The sequence below is a fragment of the Dysidea avara genome, chromosome 9, assembly GCF_963678975.1.
Source record: "Dysidea avara chromosome 9, odDysAvar1.4, whole genome shotgun sequence".
NCBI lineage: Eukaryota > Metazoa > Porifera > Demospongiae > Dictyoceratida > Dysideidae > Dysidea > Dysidea avara.
In genome coordinates, this window is record NC_089280.1 from 35,572,234 (window position 1) to 35,590,217 (window position 17,984).

Here is a 17,984-nt window from a genome sequence, read left to right on the forward strand (position 1 = left end):
TTAGCATTTTTGAATAAAAAAGTGAAACAATTAAGTTGCCTGTTGCTCATGCGCAACTAAAACTATTTCGTACTAATTTTGTAAATGTTTTTCCAATGGCTGGCTGCTCTTTATCTCAACGCTATTCCCAAGTACACACATACGTTTGAGCACAACTGTACAAATGGCAGATCATGCAAATTGTATAAAGAAAATGTGACGTTGAGCATATCAATGGTGTTTGGAATAATTCCTAACATTTACAGACTAGACTAGAAATAGCTTGTGCATGATTATAAACTGTCCTATAAATATCCAGCTGCTTTATCACACTTCGACCTTTTTACCATCCTTTACTTTTTTATACTTAAAACAACCTTCCTGTCCTCTAGTTAGTTGTTTGTGTCTACTTTGTTCTGTGTCAACTGGAGATGGATTCTGACAGCTCCTGGTCAAATATTATTGCAACTCCAGCTATTTACTGGTGGCATGATGTCGATGTGTCACGATGTCGACGTACTGAAGGAAGTGAGCTTGCTTCAATGCAATTCTTGGAACTTCCTCATGATGGACTACATGACAAGCAATCTTGTCCCGCCTCCCTATGGTGAGCAAGAGTGGGTCTGTATTAGCCTACTTACTTCCTGTTGCCACAGATTAAAGAGAACACTTGGGCCAAAGAAATGGACATCATCAAACTGCTGCTGGACAATATACTCAAAGAAGCTGCTTTACCAGACCAAGTGGTGCCATTGACTGAAAGAACAAACACATTTCAAACAATACTTTCAGCACCAAACTCACTCCAATTAAAACAGAAAACCCTTCGTAGCAGCCACTACACTCTGCTGCAAAATGAACCGATTAAAGCTTTGTGTGTGGGTACAGTGATGGAAAGCCAGTGCTCCAAGACCACAAATTCTGTGGATCACAGCCTGAACCTTACTGGTTAAGCACACTTTTTGGTGCAAACTTTGTGAAGAATATGTCAGACTACGTCCAGCACTTACAAACCTTCAAGAAGGCTAATAAGCAAAAGGCTCCAGGTTTTGATTATCATCTGCACAGTCAGCAGGAGAGGCAACCAGAGCAAATTATGGCATCCTGTCCACTCCTCTGAACAGAAGTGCCAAGGTTATTGTGTTGAAGTGAACTTACCCACTTCAGTATATTAACATTTGGCATATTGATTCCATGTGATCAGTCAACAGCTTGAGTTGCAATAATATTTGACCAGTGGCTGAAAGAGTACCATTTCCACTTGGTACGGAACAAATTAGACACAGCCAACAAATTGAGGTGAGCTTGAAAAACAGTTGAAGTGTGAACACAGATCGGGTAGCAAGGATGTAGTATTAAAATTAGTGAGGGGCTAAGAAGGATAATGACTAGTTGATACAATTTCTAAAGCTGACTCAGCATGCTTGCATGCTCTTCTAGGAGAGTCTGGGGCATGCCCCCACAGGATTTTTTTTTGAAAAATTATATAGCCAAATTTGGAAACAATTTTTATATCATTTTTACTACCAACAAGCTGTAGATGCTTGGAATTAGGCCAAACACCATTGATAAGTGACTTCTAAACCAACGTCAGCTGAGATTTTGAGGCATAATTAAACACATGTAGTGAAGAATCACTGTTAATATTCTTGTGGAAACAACTGGCCAATGTTTTTGTAGCTAATGGCGCATATTCATTACTCAAATTCGCGTAATTAGAAAATACGGTCGGAGGGGCATGTGCGTTAAAAGAAATAACTGTGATGATGGAAAACCTCGTGGAAGACGACAAAAGGCTATCTAAAATGAAGGTTACGGAATTGAAGAACTGGCTCGCCAGCAGGGAAGCACCAACGAAGGGGAATAAGGCTGAATTGATCGCCAGGTAAGATATTCATAGGCTTATTTATACGTGTTTGTAGTGGCATCCCCCACATACGCTTGTGGTGAGACCTGTACTATAGCTATCCTGTATACGTAGGTTTTACAACTACGCTTAAACGAAGGTCTATTCCCGGGGTCGACATCTGTTAGGGTATTTTTACACGAGAGCCTGCATATTACATGTAGGATATGTTGCTTAATGTTTGCATTAATATTTCATCTTATATTGTGTATGGAATAATTATTAGTGTCCATATATACATTACACAGGGTGAAGGCTTGTATTAAATATGGAATCAAGAACAAGATTGATTCTAAAGGAGTGGACATTAATAATCAAGCTGATTGCACCGACTTAGAATTCCCAGAAAGTGGATGGGAAGAGTTCGTAAAGGCTCTTATGATCACCGACAAGTTCCATTTTACTTTCGGTGAAATAGTATCATATTTTGTAAACCGATCTGTCTCTGATGGACTTCCTGCTGATGATTTCAAAGCAATCAATTCATCTGCAGAGAACTTGTTTCGATGTGGACACATTCAAGGAATTCAGGTATGTGCTACAGAAGATAACCTCTTTTTAAAAGCCAAGTGCTTACCCGAGATGAGAAAAGACAGAGTCTACTTTCTCAAGATGGTGTTGAATGTGAATAGTTGTGATATCTTTTATGCTGAATGTGGATGCCCTGCTGGAGTTGCACCACAAGGAAGTTGCAAGCACATTGGTGCCTTTTCCTATGCTTTAGCGGACTTTTGCAGAGTGCGGTGTTTGCCAGAGTACATGACTTGCACAGACAAATTGCAGGAATGGAACCAGCCATGTGGGAAACGTGTAGAACCAATTCCAGTAGACCAACTTGGTGCTCCTCGTTGAGAATTAAAACCAGAACAATTTCGATCAAGAGGCTCGAAGGCGGTATTTGATCCTAGGCCATTGAAGTTTAGAACTCCTTGCCCACAAAGGCTAGAGGAACTCCGTTGCAATCTTTTGAAGCTTGAAAAGCTACCGAGTTTCTTGAATGTTATTCTACCATCAGTTGACAAAATTCAGCATGATCATTGTTATTGTATCAGAAGTGATGAAGTTTCAGATATTGACCTGAATGGCAATGAAGAATGTGATAATGACACAGCAGCTTCGCCAAACCAACTTTTTGTGATCCCAGCAGTTGCAGTTGAGCAGAATATTTTGGAGAAGTTGATACTTACAGCTGAGGAAAGGGACTCTTTAGAATCATGCACCAGACAGCAATCTGAGTGTGACAAATGGCACGATGCACGTCGTCTGAGAATCACTGGCTCTAAATGTGGCTGTATTTTATTGCAGAAGAAAAGGACTGTTTCATTGCTTCAGTTTTGTATGTATCCTAAGGTCATGCAGCACCTACCCAAACCTATCGCTTGGGGTATCAACAATGAGGACAAGGCAAGACAAGAATATGTCAAGGTCATGGGTAAAGATGGTCATCATGGCATTGAGGCCACTCGGGCAGGATTTGTGGTACATCCAAGGAAATGCTGGCTTGGAGCTTCACCAGATGCATGGGTTACTGATCCATCTGTAACAAACCCACATGGCATAGCTGAGTTCAAATGTCCATATTCTAAGGCATTTGTCCATCCTCGTGAGGCTTGTAAGAATGCCGACTTCTACTGCTCCATTATTGATGGACAGCTACACCTGAAAAAAACACACAGTTATTATCACCAAATACAACTGCAGTTACATGTTTCACCAAAATCTAAGTGGTGTGATTTTTGCGTGTATACCACATGTGGCATTGCAATTGAAAGGATTTACCCTGACCCTTTATGGGAGGATTCTTTTTGTAGTCAACTTGACGATTACTACATGCAACATGTTTTACCTGAGCTTATATCCCCGGAACACAAGCCCAGTTATTATTTATAGAATATGCATTGTACATAGATATATAAGTTTCTTTTGTGCATAATTATGTAATATGTATAATATCATTACTATACAGGTTTTTAGAATATACGTAAACAATGTCAATAATTTACATTTACTTACACAGAGGAGGTGAAAAATTTGCTAGAACGCAGCACACAAAAAAGATTCTATCTGCAATATCTGTCAGTGAGGAAGGTATGGTACGATCAAATATATGAAAATTCTTAATCCTTTCCATGGCTCTTTCAACATGTATCCGTAGGGATGCAATTCTTCTAGTGGACACTAATTCATTTTCTGATAGTTGCTTTTTACCACGTAAAAATGGAGGTATATTTAACCTCACTCCAATAAGCATCAGATCTTCTTCAATTTCAAAGCCTCTATCAGCCATAACTGAGTCCCCTTCTTCCAACAAATCAAGAATGCCACTCTTCCTTGTCAACTCTTTATCAGAAATACAGCCTGGATATAGCGAGGAAACGAAAGTTATAGCACCATCTGGTGAAATACCAACTAATGCTTTGAAAGTGTTGTGATTTTTGTAGCTAGAAAATGTCATTTTTTGAAGCTCTGGTAACTGTGGTTGTTCCACAAATATTTCTGTGGCATCAATGATGACTCTGGTTGATGGGTACTTTTCTCAAAATTGTTTGGGCATGTTCATTTGTACTAGTTCTCTGGGTGGCCACAATGGAATGTCTTTGAGTTGTAGATACAAAAAATTTATCCAAGTGCAAACTATCCTGGATACTGTTGACTGACTAACTTGGAATCGGTTAGCAATGTCCTGCTCAAAAAGGCCAGCACGTAAACGCAGCATGGTCATAAAGAATTCTTCAAGTGGAGGTAGTGCTCTTGATCGACATCTCTTAACTTGTTCGTCAGGAATGGGACCATCATGTGAATAACTCAGGTGATCTGCAGCCAGCCCAAGATAATCATAAAAACTCTTGAGGGCAAAGAATGAACTAAACCCTGTATAATAACATACTTGAGAGTCATTGTTTTTAATGTTTTCTAATTGAAACAGTTTGCTGTTTGCACTAGCAAGCTCCTCCAATAACCTAGTGTTCTTTTGCTTTTCTTCACGTAGCAAACGCTCTAGTTCCTCTACGCTTGGCCCTTCCCTTTGATTACTCTCACACTTACTACAAACTGACACGTTTGTAGCATCACTTTCTGTAGAGCTCAAGGTTGGGATCCCCACTTCTGGGCTGCAGCTGCTGGTGTGCCTGGGCTGTGGCTCGACAAAGGGGCGATCTTTAGGGGGTTTTCGAGTAGCAGTTTTATCGCCTGTGCTTCTCACCGGAAGGTGAAGAGATGGAACTTCGTCTGGCCTTAACAAACGCCCAGCTGCATTCACGAAATGAATACTGCAAACACGAGTACTGCCATTTATAGGTAGATTTGTCCTCCTGATCACATGAATCCATTGCTTCAAAATGGCTTTTCTGTTTAACGGCAACTTAAAATAAGAAAGACCTGTTTCTCTGTCCGATCGATTTGAGTAACCTGGCACGCAGCAGGAGTGAGTCATTACTAGGAGTTATTCCAAATAATACGCATGCCCCTCCGACCGTATTTTCTAATTATGCGCATTAGAGTAATGAATACGTGCCATTGTTTAGAGCTACAACTTGTTAGCAGTGATGTACTATTGTGTGTACAAGAAATGACTTGCATGCACTACACAGTCATTCTGCATTAAGTGAATATTATTACTATTATACTCTCTTGCCACATGTACACAAGCACTCAAAATTTAATTCCTGGAAATTATTGTTAAAGCTTCAAGAAATACTTTACTTTAGAGAATGGTTTTGTACAGCTGTGTTCAAGTATTCAGCTTAATAACATAATAACCTGCTCATACTGGAGCAACAGATGAGGTGTGATGTTTGTTTGGTATACTACTACATGTTATACTAGAGTAACATGGAGTAGTGTCCGGACCTGTGCATAGCCCCAAAGAGTAGTTAAGTCCCTGGTTTCCTAATTATCCTGTGGTCATGGACGCATCAGCTATACAAGTAAGGCCCTGCAGTGTTAGCCCTGCCAGCAAGACTGTATTTGGTTGGGAAACGACAAAAAGAAAAAAAAATAGACACTACTGCAGTTTTGTTTTCCTCAGTTTTTTCTTTTCTTCAAAATGTAATATCTCTAAATATGGTAAACTTTGCATCCAGCCCTAGTATGTATTAGTGCAAGATAACGTTGAATGGGAGATGAGCGGCAAGGGCAGCTATCCTGTACTGTGAATACATGCAGTATATTCGCAACAATGTAAACATCCAAATTCTTTCTAATAACCATTAGAATTTCAGCATCATACTTTTGGCTTTCAGGCCTTAAATATATATATTTATTATTATTTATTAATGCTTTACAGCACAAGTGCTGAAGGTCTGTAGGACACCTGGTCCTACAGCCTGCTCAAAGACTTTAGCTACAGAAGGTGTGTTTGAAAAGTTGGAGAAAGGAGAAAAAATCCATGACTGGACCTAGGTGGCCTCGAACCTGCAGCCATCCGATTTACGCTCGAACGTTTACAGGAGTCTACCAGGTGGTCAGGATGTTTTCTCCTTGTTATATATATAGTAATGTTGCACTAGCTCATGGCTGAAGATATGGCTGGAATGCTTTACTGTCTGTATGCCTTAAATGTTCAATATTTTTGCTGGTAAGCCATCCCAATTTCATATATCTAACATGGTTCAAATTCTTAATATTAGTTTTGAAGCTTCATTTACATTTGCAGTTAAAATATTCGGTTTCAAATATCAATATTCGTCCCAGCCCTAGATTAAGGGTGTCTGTCCACTGATCACTGGGCAGTTAATCTGTAGGTCTGCGTAGGTGTCTTTTCTGTAGGTAGTTTACTTGTCTGTTTAACAAAAAACCTCTTCTAGTTCCTTCATTAGAGACGTGTGGGTGGAAGGGAGTGCCATTAGGGCCGGTTAATAAAAGTACCAACTCTTGGACAATGTGTTCTGTGGCTTGTAAAAAAACTGGCTATCAACTTCACAAAACTACCAGCTTTGATCCACTGGCTGTGTAGGTGCTGTAATATGATTGGCTGCAACCATGTTGTTAAGTTTGTTCAGCCAAAGCCCAATATACAATGTATTGTATGCAAGCACATGGGTTTGTATAAATCTTTATAACTCTGTATCTAAACACAGTAGAGAGAATTCACTAACACTATGATATTCACCATGCAATTTCTGACCAAGTCATACTAAGCATTGCTTCATTTGAAAAAAATCTCTGCTGCTAGGCCACCAAAAGAAAGTAGCTCTTTCATTATTATCTTCCACTACATTACTCTACACCCACCAATTTGATCGGCCATATCTCGACGGTGCTTTGTGCCAGCACATTAAACTAAATGACATTAGACTCAGGCCATTTGATTGGTATACAACAGATCACATGACTACCTCATGAATACATGATAAAGAAGAAACAAAGAGTATGCTTAGTGGAGACAATATCGTCTGTTCATCGCTACAAGTTCTGTTTAACCAAACTGTTTAGATGTTATTGTAGTGTATGAAAATTAGTCTTCATTTCACTGCTTTCCTTATAACACATGATTATGTGTTCCACCATATTTGAAAATTAATTTGGTCCTCGAAGGGTTTGTATCTTCAGATTACCATCACACATTTGTGTCGTATTGTTGGTTTGTCTGTGTTGTTGTTCTGTGTGTGTGTGTGTGTGTGTGTGTGTGTGTGTGTGTGTGTGTGTGTGTGTGTGTGCGCGCGCGTGTGTGTTTGTTGCCATCCCCCAGGCAATGCAGAGCACTTGGCTGATGTCCTGGAAATCATGTCAAGGATCTTGAGACAAGACACTGTTGAAGTAACATAGCTATACATACTGAAAATCCTAAAAGGTTACATGGAAGGTTCGTGTGTGCGTGTGTGTATGTAAATTGTTGCAGTTTACAAGACTTTAGTCTTCAGGGTTCATCCCTATAATCCATTACAGCTTCATTATGTAAGCAGAAAGAAGCTACGTGTACACAGGACGTAGTAAGAGAGTACATGTGTACAGTCACTTTACATATACAGTGCACCAGTGTGATGAGGTACCTGCTTGACTATATACTTCTTGAGCACACCAGACGAATTGTGTGTCACAATGAGGTATGAATAGTACAACAACTAAACCAGTTAATATTATTCATTTAATAGAGCTCATCACTTTGGTGTATGAAGATCCCAGTACAATAATCAACCATTGTATCAACGAAACTACAGCTTGTTACACTTGGGAGTGTAGAGTTGCTGTTTTTAAAGCAGAGTAACACATTAGCAACACCAGTACTGGACCACTGTAGCTGATAGGGTACGCCACCACATGGGGTAAGCCTGGATTGGATAGGTATATCAGAATTTACTGTAAATGTGACCATTATATGGTTGCCTTTCTAGTGAGGGATTCGCTCAGACTCACCCTAATAAGAATACGTGAAAATGTCTATTGTGTATATAGTCAAATAGACAGACAGACAGACAGACAGACACACACACACACACACACAAATATGCTCACGCCACACAAACACACATACGCACCCCACACGAATATACACTACTACATGAACACTGCAATGAACATAAACCAAGGGGATATCTATTTAATTATTAAAGATACACAGGTTGTGTGTGTTCACAGCCACAGGTACACTTACTTCAAACTTGTGCTGCTTCAAATCTGATTTTTGAATCTCTAGATATGATATTCTCATTTGCTATAAAAATAAATTAGAGGTAAATAGTTGGTGTATGCATTGAGTGTACACACACACACACACACACACACACACACACACACACACACACACACACACACACACACACACACACACACACACACACACACACACACACACACACACACACACACACTACACACGGGTGAGTGTGTGTGTGTGTAGAGTAGGGTTCATGTGCAAGGCAGCATAGCAAAGTGGCTAGACCACCAGCTGCAACCTAGTAAATAAAAGATTCCAGGTTTGATGCCCAGTTATGTACAGTTGCTGTTGTTTCCCAAAGCAAGAAACTTTATATACATTTCTCCAATCTACCCAGCTATTTAAGATGGGGACCTGCTGTCAACTGGGAAGCAACTGTAACACTAATGGATACTTGATGATAACCAGGTAAGCAAATGCCAACTGCCTGTCAGGTGAAAGTTCAGGTGGGACCTTGGGTGCCCACATCTTCACCTGTGAGATGTGGTATAGTCTCCCACAGGTTACTAGTCCTGCCCCAGGAGGACTTATCTGCACGGACTCACAGCACCTTAGTACATAAAACACTAGCTTACTTTTGTTGTGCACATGTGTGGGTGCAGTAGTGTGCATGTGTAGTGCGTGATACAGTGGTGTATCATAGTTGTACAGCAATCATTGCTTTGTATGTAGTATGTGCAATTTGGCAAAACACATAATAATTGTGGTTCATCTTCAGGTCTAAGATGTAACAAACAAGTGACCTGCTACTGGTAACCAGTCTGGACCATCGTACACTGGTAAGTTCATTCCATGTACATGCTAACTTATCATGCTTCCCTCTACAACAGGTTCACCACTGACAGAGGTATACAAACAAGATCAAGGATATGCCCGACAGGCCTGGAAGAGACACTGAGTAGTGCTATACTTCAACATCTACCAGACACGTTTTATTTCAATTCTTTATCATTATAATATTATTTCATTGGATTCATTGTGTCATCATTCAGAAATACGTATAATACAATTATGAAAAAAATAATCAGTTGCAGATTGGAATGATCTTGATTAGAATCAGAAATTAGAATCATACATTGTTTATCGTATGCTATCAAGCATTCTTAACGGAACAGGCAGAGTGACTGATGCTCCTTTAGTTTGTTAATGTCATCAGTATAGAACTCACATCCCTTAACATGATACCGACACCAGATGATAAAACATTCTTCATCGGGAAACCTACAACATTACAGAAAATTTTGACGTGTTGCAGCTGCACTAGCAGCAGGTACAGTACACCAGTTACAATAGCCCATCAAATGCTAATAGTTCTCTTGTTTCTCTTAAACAATAGTTTACAAAAGAATCTAACAAATTACACAAAGGCTACATAGAAGCCTACAACATAGGACTTAGGTGGAAGCCCCCTTACTTTACTAGGCAAAGAAGCTTCAATTTATACAAGGATAAGGCTACCTAAAAAGCAATACAAAACACACACCTGAAAGCCTATCCCATCGTTACTGCAACACAAAAGCTTACCTGGATTGTAGCATCACCATATTGATGTGTGCATGAAAATATTAGAGTTGTTAAAGTAGGTGAACAGGAAACACTATAATGTAATAAGAGGCTATAAAAAACTAGAAGAGACTATAAATAACTATAAAAGGCTATAAATAACTATAAAAGGCTATAAATAACTAGAAGAGACTATAAATAACTAGAAGAGACTATAAATAACTAGAAGAGACTATAAATAACTATAAAAGGCTATAAATAACTAGAAGAGACTACAAATAGCTAGAAGTAACTAGAAGAGGCTAGTTAGCTGCTGTGTTAAAGGAAACAGTTACTAAAATCTCATGGGCTACATTTACTATGGTGAGTTAGCTGCACAAGAGTCTGCAATGAATTTTTATAAACCATTAACTGCTAGCTAATAAACTTGTTAGTGCTTTCAATAAGTGAACTATTAGTGAAATTACATGACTTAAGTCAGCACTTTTGTGTAGAAGCTTTTAGCTGTGGCCAGCAAAAGGTATTCTATTATATTAGCTGAGTCTGTTATGTAACAACCTAAGCCCACTAAGTTTACAGTACAACTCAATCATATATACACAACACTGAACTGTAGTATTCGCAGGAACAAACGTGGATAGCTTGGTTGTAGGTCATCATCTGGGTAAGGGATGAACATATATGGAAGAGTTCTGTGCAACATAGGATGAAACTGGAAACCATAAAAGAGAATTCCTAGCTCACATGTTTCACAACATTTCTGGATATATTTCAGTTGAAGATCTCTAAATTTAGTACAAGTTTCCAAATAAGGCAAAGTTAACATGCAGATTAGTACATGCTTCATCGACAGGTTTATATTGTATGTCAAAATCAAAAACAGTTATCACTCGGGCTGCAATGGTCCAGATATGGACGATATCCGTAATGACATTTTCTGACATCACAAAACAAAATGGCCGTGCTAGTGTAGGGACTTTGTACAGGGAGGTAGTATTTCCCTATGATAGCATTTATAAATTCGAAAAAGGGCAAAGGTGAGGCATATAGTATCTAATCAAAAACAGCCAAGCTGTAAAAAAAGGTGCGGCCCCCAAAAGGCCATGGTGAAAAAAGATGTGAAATCCAAGGTGGCGGCCAAGAAATGGCTGTGATGGTAGGTTAATGGTTACATTTTAATAACGACAATTCAGGTGAATTTTGTGCCGCTTGGTCTTGGCACCAAATTCACCTGAATTGTTGTTATTAAAATGTAACCATTAACCTACCATCACAGCCATTTCTTGGCCACCACCTTGGATTTCACATCTTTTTTCACCATGGCCTTTTTGGGGGCCGCACCTTTTTTTACAGCTTGGCTGTTTTTGATTAGATATCACTTCTTTTTGTATTTGTATACTGCAAAGCCGGCCTATGGCTGGCTTTGGGGCTTTTTAACCCATGTGTTTTTTTCTTTACTACAGGAAGAAGAAAAGAACTTAAAGAAGAATTTTGTACTTCAATTATTTTTGATTTTATTAGTAATTATACAAATTATATACATATATTTATTACATGCCCATTATGCCCCACAGGATATTTTTTTGCAGCTGATCTCTCTACTGGGTGACTTGAAATGTAGCTGAACTATATACAGGAAGGTTTCTTTGTAGCTGAACTCTCTACAAGGTAACCTCTTCTAGCTGGTCTCTCTACAGGGTATTTTGTTTCTAGCTGAACTCTCTACAGGTGATTTGTTTGCAGCTAAACTCTCTACATGGTGGTGTCTTTGTAGCCGAACTCTCTACATGATGGTTTCTTTGTAGCTGAACTCTCTATAAGGTGACTTCGTCTAGCTGAACTCTCTACAGGGTGATTTTTTTGTAGCTGAACTCTCTGCAGGGTGATTTGTTTGCAGCTGAACTGTCTACATGATGGTTTCTTTGTAGCTGAACTCTCTACAAGGTGATTTGTTTCTAGCTGAACTCTCTACAGGTGATTTGTTTGCAGCTAAACTCTCTACATGGTGGTTTCTTTGTAGCTGAACTCCCTACATGATGGTTTCTTTGTAGCTGAACTCTCTACAAGGTAACTACTTCTCTACAGGGTGATTTGTTGTAGTTGAATTCTCTACAAGGTGGTTTGTATGAGGCTGAACTCTCTACATGGCGGTTTCATTGTAGCTGAATTCTCTACAGAGTGATTTGTTTGCAGCTGAACTCTCTACATGATGGTTTCTTTGTAACTGAACACTCTACAAGGTGACTTCTTCTAGCTGATCTTTCTACAGGGTGAATTGTTGTAGCTGAACTATCTACAAGGTAACTTCTTCTCTATACAGGGTGATTTGTTTGTAGTTGAATTCTGTACAGCTGGTTTCTTTGTAGCTGAACTCTGTACATGATGGTTTCTTTGTAGCTGAACTCTTTACAAGGTGACTTCTTCTAGCTGAACTCTCTACGGGGTAATTTCTTTGTAGCTGAACTCTCTATATGATGGTTTCTTTGTAACTGATCTCTCTACAAGGTAACTTCTTCTAGCTGATCTTTCTACTGGGTGATTTGTTTGCAGCTGAACTCTCTACATGGTGATTTCTTTGTTGCTGATAGGGACCCGCCGATTATGCTGGCATAATTATGAGCATAATAGGTGTCTGAAAGCATTGAGCATAATGCTAGCATAATAGGTAGAATATTTGTGTAATAGTATGAATTCTTGCTTATCAAAATAGCTATCACAGAAAGATCGATATACTCTAATAGAACAGTCAGTAACTCTAATAGAACAATCACATAGCTGACTGTTCTATTAGAGTATATCGATCTTTTCTGTGATATGCATTTTGACAAGTAAGTTTGTGCTTCAGCCACTTATTATTTATCCATAGATTGGAAATTATTAGCAGAGCATGAGAACTGAGGCATAAATAATTGGGCATAATTTGAGCATAATGGGTAAGTATTTAGCATAAATTTAAGCATAATAGGTAAATTTTTGAGCAGTGCAGCATAGCATAATAGGTAAAATTATGAGCATAATCGGCGGGTCCCTAGTTGCTGAACTCTCTACAAGGTGAATTCTTTTACCTGATCTCTCTACAGGGTAATTTGTTTGTAACTGAACTCTGTACAAGTGCGTTTTTGTGGGTGATCTCACTGCAAGTTGATTTGTTTGTAGCTGAACTCACTAAAGGGTGATTTTGCTTGTAGCTGAACTCCTTGCATTGTATCTAATTTCTAGCTGATCTCTCTACAGGGTGATTTGTTTGTAGCTGATCTCTCTACAAGTTGATTTGTGTGTAGCTGATCTCTTTGCAGGTTGATTAATTTGCAGCCGATCTCTCTACAAGGTAATTTGTTTGTAGCTGAACTGTCTATAAAGTGATTTATTTGTAGCTGATCTCTCTGCAGGTTGATTTGTTTTAGCTGAACTCTCTACAGGGTGATTTACTTGTAGCTGAACTCCTTACATTGTGTCTAGTTTCTAGCTGATCTCTCTACAGGGTGATTTGTTTGTAGCTGATCTCTCTACAAGTTGATTTGTGTGTAGCTGATCTTTCTACAGGTTGATTTGTTTGTAGCCGATCTCTCTACAGGGTAATTTGTTTGTAGCTGAACTCTGTACAAGGTGCTTTTTGTAGGTGATCTCACTGCAGGTTGATTTGTTTGTAGCTGAACTCACTAAAGGGTGTTTTGCTTGTAGCTGAACTCCTTACATTGTGTCTAGTTTCTAGCTGATCTCTCTACAGGGTGATTTTGTTTGTAGCTGAACTCTCTATAAGGTGATTTGTTTGCAGTTGAACTCTCTACATGGTGGTTTCTTTGTTGCTGAACTCTCTACAGGGTGTTTTGCTTGTAGCTGAACTCTCTACAGGGTGATTTGTTTCTAGCTTATCTCTCGACAGGTTGATTTGTGTGTAACTGATCTCTCTACAAGCTGATTTGTTTGTAGCTGAATTCTCTGCAAAGTGTTTTGTTTGTAGCTGACCTCTCTTCAGGGTGATTTGTTTCTAGCTGATCTCTCTACAGGGTGATTTTTTTGTAGCTGACCTCTCTTCACGGTGATTTGTTTCTAGCTGATTGCTCTGTAGGTTGATTTGCTTGTAGATGAACTCTCTACAGGGTAACTTGCTTGTAGCTGAACTCCTTACTTTGTGTCTAGTTTGTAGCTGATCTCTCTACAGGGTGATTTGTTTGTAGCTGAACTCCTTACATTGTGTGTAGTTTCTAGCTGATCTCTCTACAGGGTGATTTGTTTGTAGCTGATCTCTATACAAGTTGATTTGTGTGTAGCTGATCTCTCTGCAGGGTGATTTGTTTGTAGCCGATCTCTCTACAAGGTAATTTGTAGCTGAACTATCTATAAGATGATTTGTATGTAGCTAATCTCTCTGCAGATTGATTTGTTTTAGCTGAACTCTGATTTGTTTTTAGCTTATCTCTGTACAAGTTGATTTGTGTGTAACTGATCTCTCTACAAGCTGATTTGTTTGTAGCTGATAACTCTACAGGTTGATTTGTTTCTAGATGATCTCTCTACAGGTTGATTTGTTTGTTGCTGATCGCTCTAAAGGTTGATTTGTTTGTAGCTGAACTCTCTACAAAATGTTTTGTTTGTAGTTGATCTCTCTACAAGGTGATTTTTTGTAGTTGACCTCTCTTCAGGGTGATTTGTTTCTAGCTGATCGCTCTACAGGTTGGTTTGTTTGTAGCTGAACTCTCTACACGGTGATTTGCTTGTAGCTGAACTCCTTACATTTTGTCTAGTTTCTAGCTGATCTCTCTACAGGGTGATTTGTTTGTAGCTGATCTCTCTACAAGTGTGTAGCTGATCTCTCTGCAGGTTGATTTGTTTGTAGCCAATCTCTCTACAAGGTAATTTGTTTGTAGCTGAACTGTCTAAAAGGTGATTTGTTTGTAGCTGATCTCTCTACAGGGTGATTTATTTGTAGCTGAACTCCTTACATTGTGTGTAGTTTCTAGCTGATCCCTCTACAGGGTGATTTGTTTGTAGCTGATCTCTCTACAAGTTGATTTGTGTGTAGCTGATCTCTCTGCAGGTTGATTTGTTTGTAGCCGATCTCTCTATAGGGTAATTTGTTTGTAGCTGAACTCTCTACAAGTTGATTTGTGTGTAGCTGATCTCTCTGCAGGTTGATTTGTTTGTAGCCGATCTCTCTACAGGGTGATTTTTTTGTAGCTGACCTCTCTTCAGGGTGATTTGTTTCTAGCTGATCTCTCTACAGGGTAATTTTTTGTAGCTGACCTCTCTTCAGGGTGATTTGTTTCTAGCTGATTGCTCTACACGTTGATTTGTTTGTAGATGAAATCTCTACAGGGTAATTTGCTTGTAGCTGAACTCCATACTTTGTGTCTAGTTTGTAGCTGTTCTCTCTGCAGGGTGATTTGTTTGTAGCCGATCTCTCTACAAGGTAATTTGTTTCTAGCTGAACTATCTATAAGGTGATTTGTACATAGCTGATCTCTCTGCAGATGGATTTGTTTTAGCTGAACTCTCTACAGAGTGATTTGTTTCTAGCTTATCTCTCTACAGGTTGATTTGTTTGTTGCTGATCGCTCTAAAGGTTGATTTGTTTGTAGCTGAACTCTCTGCAAAGTGTTTTGTTTGTAGTTGATTTCTCTACAAGGTGATTTTTTGTAGCTGACCTCTCTTCAGGGTGATTTGTTTCTAGCTGATATCTCTACAGGGTGATTTTTTGTAGCTGACCTCTCTTCAGGGTAATTTGTTTCTAGCTGATCGCTCTACAGGTTGGTTTGTTTGTAGCTGAACTCTCTACAGGGTGATTTGCTTGTAGCTGAACTCCTTAAATTGTGTGTAGTTTCTAGTTGATCTCTCTACAGGGTGATTTGTTTGTAGCTGATCTCTCTACAAGTTGAATTGTGTGTAGCTGATCACTCTGCAGGTTGATTTGTTTGTAGCCGATCTCTCTACAAGGTAATTTGTTTGTAGCTGAACTATCTATAAGGTGATTTGTTTGTAGTTGATCTCTCTGCAGGTTGATTTGTTTTAGCTGATCTCTCTACAAGTTGATTTGTGTGTAGCTGATCTCTCTGCAGGTTGATTTGTTTGTAGCCGATCTCTCTACATGTAATCTGTTTGTAGCTAAACTCTCTATAAGGTGATTTGTCTGTAGCTGATCTCTCTGCAGGTTGATTTGTTTGTAGCCGATCTCTCTACATGTAATCTGTTTGTAGCTAAACTCTCTATAAGGTGATTTGTCTGTAGCTGATCTCTCTGCAGGTTGATTTGTTTTAGCTGAACTCTCTACAGGGTGATTGCTTGTAGCTGAACTCCTTACATTGTGTCTAGTTTCTAGCTGATGTCTCTACAGGGTGATTTTTTGTAGCTGAACTCTCTACAGGGTGATTTGTTTCTAGCTTATCTCTCTACAGGTAGATTTGTGTTGATTTGTTCATTGCTGATCACTCTAAAGGTTGATTTGTTGCAGCTGAACACCCTGCAAAGTGCTTTGTTTGTAGCTGATCACTCTAAAGGGTAATTTGTTTGTAGCTGTACTCTCTCCACAGTGACTTGTGTGTAGCTGAATTCTGTGTAACTGAATTCTCTAGAGAGTGACTTAATTGTAGCTGAATTCTCTACACAGTGCATGACTTGTTTATAGCTGAACTTTCTTCAGTGTGACTTGTAATGTTCTGAATCTCTATAGTGATATATTTGCTTAACTCTCCACATGGTGACTGTCTTCTTGCTGAACTGTCTATAAGATTAACTGTTTGCAGCTGAACTCCCTACAGAATAACTTGTGATGTAATAAAATTCTATAATGGAATAAATAAATTAGCCGAATGCTCTATTAGGGTGACTGTTCTATTAGAGTATCTCGATCTCGCATTTGCTACACAGAGTTGGCTTTCGAATCATAACTCAGTGGTTTGTAATCCGATTCTTCTGTACTACTGCAAGGACTTTCAATGAAGATTATTCCAGCTATACGCCGATTTTCAGCTCATTGCTCTAAGCGGTTTGCCTAGTAGGCGTGAAAACTAATACTTTTATATTTATAAAAAATCGATCGCGTAATTGTGACACAGGTTGGGGTTTGTGTCATATCTCCATGGTCTTTATCTCGATTCCTTTCAAACCACCAAAAGGCACTCCTACGATGGTTACTCCATCTACATAGCAATTTTCAACTCATTCCATGAAGCGGTTTACCCTGTAGGCGTGACAACAAATCGATCTTGTTTTACGCGAATAATCGGTCATAACTCCTGAACCATTCATCGGATTTGTACCAAATTTGATGCTAGGATTCGCCTTTGGACTCCCTTTCTGTGTGCCAAATTTCAAGGCGATCGGAGTACGCGTTTGCGAGTTACAGCAATTTTTGCAAGTGTGCGAAAAGACGAAGAAGAAAAAAAAAACGAAGAAAAAAAAACGAAACTTTGGCAGCTCGTATCTCGGAAATGGCTGGAGCGATTTCCTTCAAATTTGGAATGTAGACTCCCTTGGCTGGCGGGCAACTGTGTAGCAAATTTGGTTCCAATCAGATAAGTGATCACCGAGATACAAAGGTGTGAAAATGACGTTTTCGTTCTTCCTGTCAATATACTCACGGTGTGGCGCGCCGGCTTCTTGGGCCGCACGACACACTACCATGTGTCTTGATATAATGCAATACAAATAAGCGTAGTTGTGTCCGAATTTAAAATTTTTGGTCTGCTTTCTTTGTTGGAATTAGTGTTGCACCGATATGGGATTTAGCCGATATTCCGATAACCGATATACTGGACAAGGAAAGAGCCGATAATTTTAGCCGATCCGATATAAAATATATATTTGACAAGTTTCTTAATCAGTGTAGCAATACATAGTAGTTGAAAATACAAAAAATAAATGGATGTAATTTATGGTACTCAAAACTGCTTAGTGGTGTACAGCTATAGCTACTGTAGTAAAAATACATCAGAACTAGATACG

At 39.1% G+C, this 17,984-nt stretch overlaps 1 protein-coding gene and 2 long non-coding RNA genes across 4 annotated transcripts in view; 2 read left to right on the plus strand and 1 right to left on the minus strand.

Annotated features, from left to right (window-relative positions):
• Window positions 1–17,984, minus strand: part of LOC136266377 (uncharacterized) — a 35,559-nt gene that overhangs the window by 1,059 nt on the left and 16,516 nt on the right. Inside the window, exon 5 of the long non-coding RNA XR_010706086.1 lies at window positions 8,478–8,537. This is a non-coding gene — a long non-coding RNA (uncharacterized lncRNA). The remainder of the gene's footprint in view (window positions 1–8,477; window positions 8,538–17,984) is intronic.
• On the plus strand, window positions 1,673–4,257 carry LOC136266374 (uncharacterized). Its single transcript, XM_066061390.1, has 2 exons — window positions 1,673–1,864; window positions 2,134–4,257. Exons 1-2 carry the CDS (start codon window positions 1,743–1,745, stop codon window positions 2,735–2,737), a joined length of 726 nt encoding a protein of 241 aa, XP_065917462.1. The 5' UTR covers window positions 1,673–1,742; the 3' UTR covers window positions 2,738–4,257.
• Window positions 7,953–9,581, plus strand: LOC136266380 (uncharacterized). Of its 2 annotated transcripts, XR_010706093.1 has the most exons (3): window positions 7,953–8,148; window positions 9,259–9,319; window positions 9,371–9,581. It is a non-coding gene; the product is annotated as an uncharacterized lncRNA (long non-coding RNA). The 2 variants fall into 2 exon arrangements; XR_010706092.1 differs by lacking the exon at window positions 7,953–8,148 and having other exon boundaries at window positions 9,176–9,319.

What these genes read in the sequence shown, in the direction of transcription:
- LOC136266374 (XM_066061390.1), top strand. Translation starts at nt 1,743, where the DNA reads ATGATGGAAAACCTCGTGGAAGACGACAAAAGGCTATCTAAAATGAAG. An exon ending in AAGGCTGAATTGATCGCCAG is followed by an intron (nt 1,865 to 2,133) that starts GTAAGATATTCA and finishes TACATTACACAG; the next exon opens with GGTGAAGGCTTGTATTAAAT.